Consider the following 3,155-nt stretch of genomic DNA (forward strand, 5'->3'; position numbering starts at 1 on the left):
ACAGTACATTTTGGGAATTTATTTTTTAATCAGAATTTACTGTTTTAGAATTTATTCATTTAATTTGAATTTGAGTTTAGTTTAGTTTAGTTAGTTTGTTTTTTTGTGAGAGATTATGTGAGTTTTAAAGAGTGACACTCTTAATAGGTGGTTTGATGGTATTTAAGTGATAAAAAATTATTTGAATATTGTATTTGGTTTCAATCACACTAAGTTGAATGGGTGTAATAGTTAACAGCGTGTATTTCTCTTTAAAAAATGACAGATTCAAACTTAAAATGATAAAATAAAATATAATTGTGTGGACTTATTTTTTCTTTTTACATTAATAATAATATTTTGTAATAAAATTATAATTTTTTAAATATATAAATAAATTTAATACTCTATCAAATTTGTGATTGTAATAAATTTCTTGAAACTTTTCATAGAACTTTTTAACAAATTTTAGAAAAAATCCCAGAAACGAATCTATGGACTTATTAAGGATCATTCAGACACCATATTCTAGAAATTTCCGGGAGCTTATCTAGCCCCATCGTATCCGTTCAATTAATCATACATGAATCCTCGACTTTTCATAGCAATTATTAACAAATTTTACAAAATTTCCAAGAAATGAATCTGTGAACTTATTAAGGAATCATTCAGATACCATATTCTAGAATTTTCCTTTTCCTGGAGCTTATCCAGCCCCATCGTATTCGTTCACTTAGTCATACCATGAATCCTTGACCTTTGCTGCACCACTGCTTTTTCTATCGCTAACGTCGACAACTAAGTTTTGACCAAATCAATTCATGCTCACCATAAACACGATTGATCTTTTCAGGGGTCTATATAAAGAGGCTCAGAATGGTAACGCATTATAAATCAATCTGGTATTGCGTTCGATAACAATATCAATCAATCCAGAGCGGTTGCTGCGTGTAGTAATGGCCTCCATGGAGATACGCAAACTTCTGGCTATTGTTCTTTTGCTGCATAATCTGCTTCCTATCGCTATGGGTATGGAAGCGCTTTTGGAATCCAGAATTGCTTAAACTTGTTTTGTTTATGAAAATTATTAGGCATAACATAACATTCTTCTATTTGTGTGCATCTGTGTGCAGGAGCGAACGGCCATATCTTGAGGGAATACATAGGCGCCTTCAGCAACGGCGTGAAATTTTCAGATGTGCCAATCAATCCGAGGGTGGAGGTCCACTTCATTCTCTCATTCGCCATCGATTATACGACCGGATCCGCTTCCCCTTCTCCCACAAACGGAAAGTTCAACATCTTCTGGGACACCGGCAGCCTGACTCCCAAGGCCGTGCAGGCCATAAAGGCCCAACACAAGAACGTGAAGGTCGCGCTGAGCTTAGGCGGGGATAGCGTGGGCAACGGTCACCCTGTCCAGTTCAAGCCATCGTCGGTGTCTTCGTGGGTTAACAACGCTGTCACGTCGCTGTCGAAGATAATCAAAGAATACCATCTCGATGGCATCGACATCGACTACGAGCATTTTCAGGCCGACGATAACACGTTTGTAAATTGCATCGGGCAGTTGATCACGCGGTTAAAGCGGAGCAAAGTCATCTCCTTCGCGTCCATCGCCCCCTTCGAAGACAGGGGCGCTGTGCAGTCCCATTACACAGCCTTATGGGGCAAATACGGGCACGTGATTGACTACGTTAACTTCCAGTTCTACGCGTACGATGCCAGCACCACGGTTTCTCAGTTCATCCAGCACTACAATACTCAGGCATCTCTGTACAAGGGAGGGAGAATACTGGTTAGTTTTAGTACAGAGAAAGGCGCTGGAGGTCTCTTGCCCGATCATGGGTTCTTTCGGGCATGCAAGATGCTGAAGCAGAAGGGGGAATTGGAGGGCATCTTTGTGTGGTGTGCAGACAAGTCAAAGTCTAATGGCTTCAAATATGAAAAGCAAGCAGAAGCTCTTTTGGCGTGACTGGATTGATTTGATAGCCGCTACTTATCATAGCGAATCATCACTCACTCAGACGATGCCCTATAATAACTAAAGGAATAAATATTTGGGTTCCAATTGCATTGTAACCGCCAGCCTTGGAATTTCAAATTTACTTCGCCTATTTAGTATTTACTGAAAATTTGGTCAGTTGTTTTTTCTCCCTTTCCATTTATTGTAAGTTAGTGAACGGTATGGATAAGTCAGCGAAAGTTAATGAACATTATATAAAAGAAAATAACAGCTTATTGCGTAAGTTAAGTCAGCGAAAGTTAATGAACATCGTGCAAACGAAAATAACAGTAATTTTATGATAGGAAAAATATTTTAATATTTTAGATTTTTACGATTTATATTATAGAGTGATAATAAGATAATTTTTTGGATTAATTATATCATGGAATTTAGGTTAACATTAATTTATTTTTAAAACAAAAATTAAAAATATTTAAATAGCAGAGATACGTCCTGGCCAGAAATTAATCATTGTAAATGGAAAAAAAAATCATTATTGAAATCGCAATAACAATTTGTTTTAATATAAGTTAACAGTTGGTTTTGATATAAGTTTTTATGAGTTTATCTTTTAAAATGAAGAAAAATATTCGTAATAAGTAAAAAACCAATCACGATTATAGAATATTCCTAATAAGTAAAAAAGCCAATCGCCACAATTATATAGAATAAACTCTGAAAAGAATTTTGTAAATCTTTAGATTTGAGATAGTGACCATTGGCCTCCTCTACCAGTAAACCTGCAATTTAACCAATAATCGATTTATGGCTAATAGCTTAAATGCTCGATATGTCAAACAAATAACACAAGTAAATCATTTGATTACATAGGTACTGCAAGTTATCAAATAACACAAGTAAATATATGTTTACATAGGTGCTTCTCACTACTTAGCGGCATATATACAACCATGAGAGAGTGAAACTGGTAGTTTCATAACACAATTTCAGAAGAGGAAAGACATATATGAAATGATATACAAAGGGGAAAACATAGTGTCCATTGCTCCGATTGGAATCAACCAAACTGTTTCATTAATCTTTGAAGATGGAGTCCAAATCACCAGTCCATTACTTTTAACAATTGTATATGCTCGAGCACCTTATGAACAAGCAAATTGAACCAAAGTGGAACCACTCTCTCTACAAACAGAGCTCAGAACTTGCC

The 3,155-nt window shown here is 35.9% G+C and overlaps 1 protein-coding gene across 1 annotated transcript; it reads left to right on the plus strand.

Moving 5' to 3' along the window:
• Positions 1–857: 857 nt before the first annotated feature.
• LOC149188951 (chitinase 2-like) lies at positions 858–2,228 on the plus strand. Its single transcript, XM_089413123.1, has 2 exons — positions 858–1,008; positions 1,113–2,228. The coding sequence occupies exons 1-2, from the start codon at positions 936–938 to the stop codon at positions 1,952–1,954; spliced, it is 915 nt and encodes a 304-aa protein (XP_089269249.1). The 5' UTR covers positions 858–935; the 3' UTR covers positions 1,955–2,228.
• Positions 2,229–3,155: the final 927 nt, after the last annotated feature.

The sequence above is a fragment of the Pinus tabuliformis genome, chromosome 3_1 (assembly GCF_031772625.1).
Source record: "Pinus tabuliformis cultivar Carrire ecotype Pingquan chromosome 3_1, CPIR1, whole genome shotgun sequence".
Taxonomy (NCBI): Eukaryota; Viridiplantae; Streptophyta; class Pinopsida; order Pinales; family Pinaceae; genus Pinus; species Pinus tabuliformis.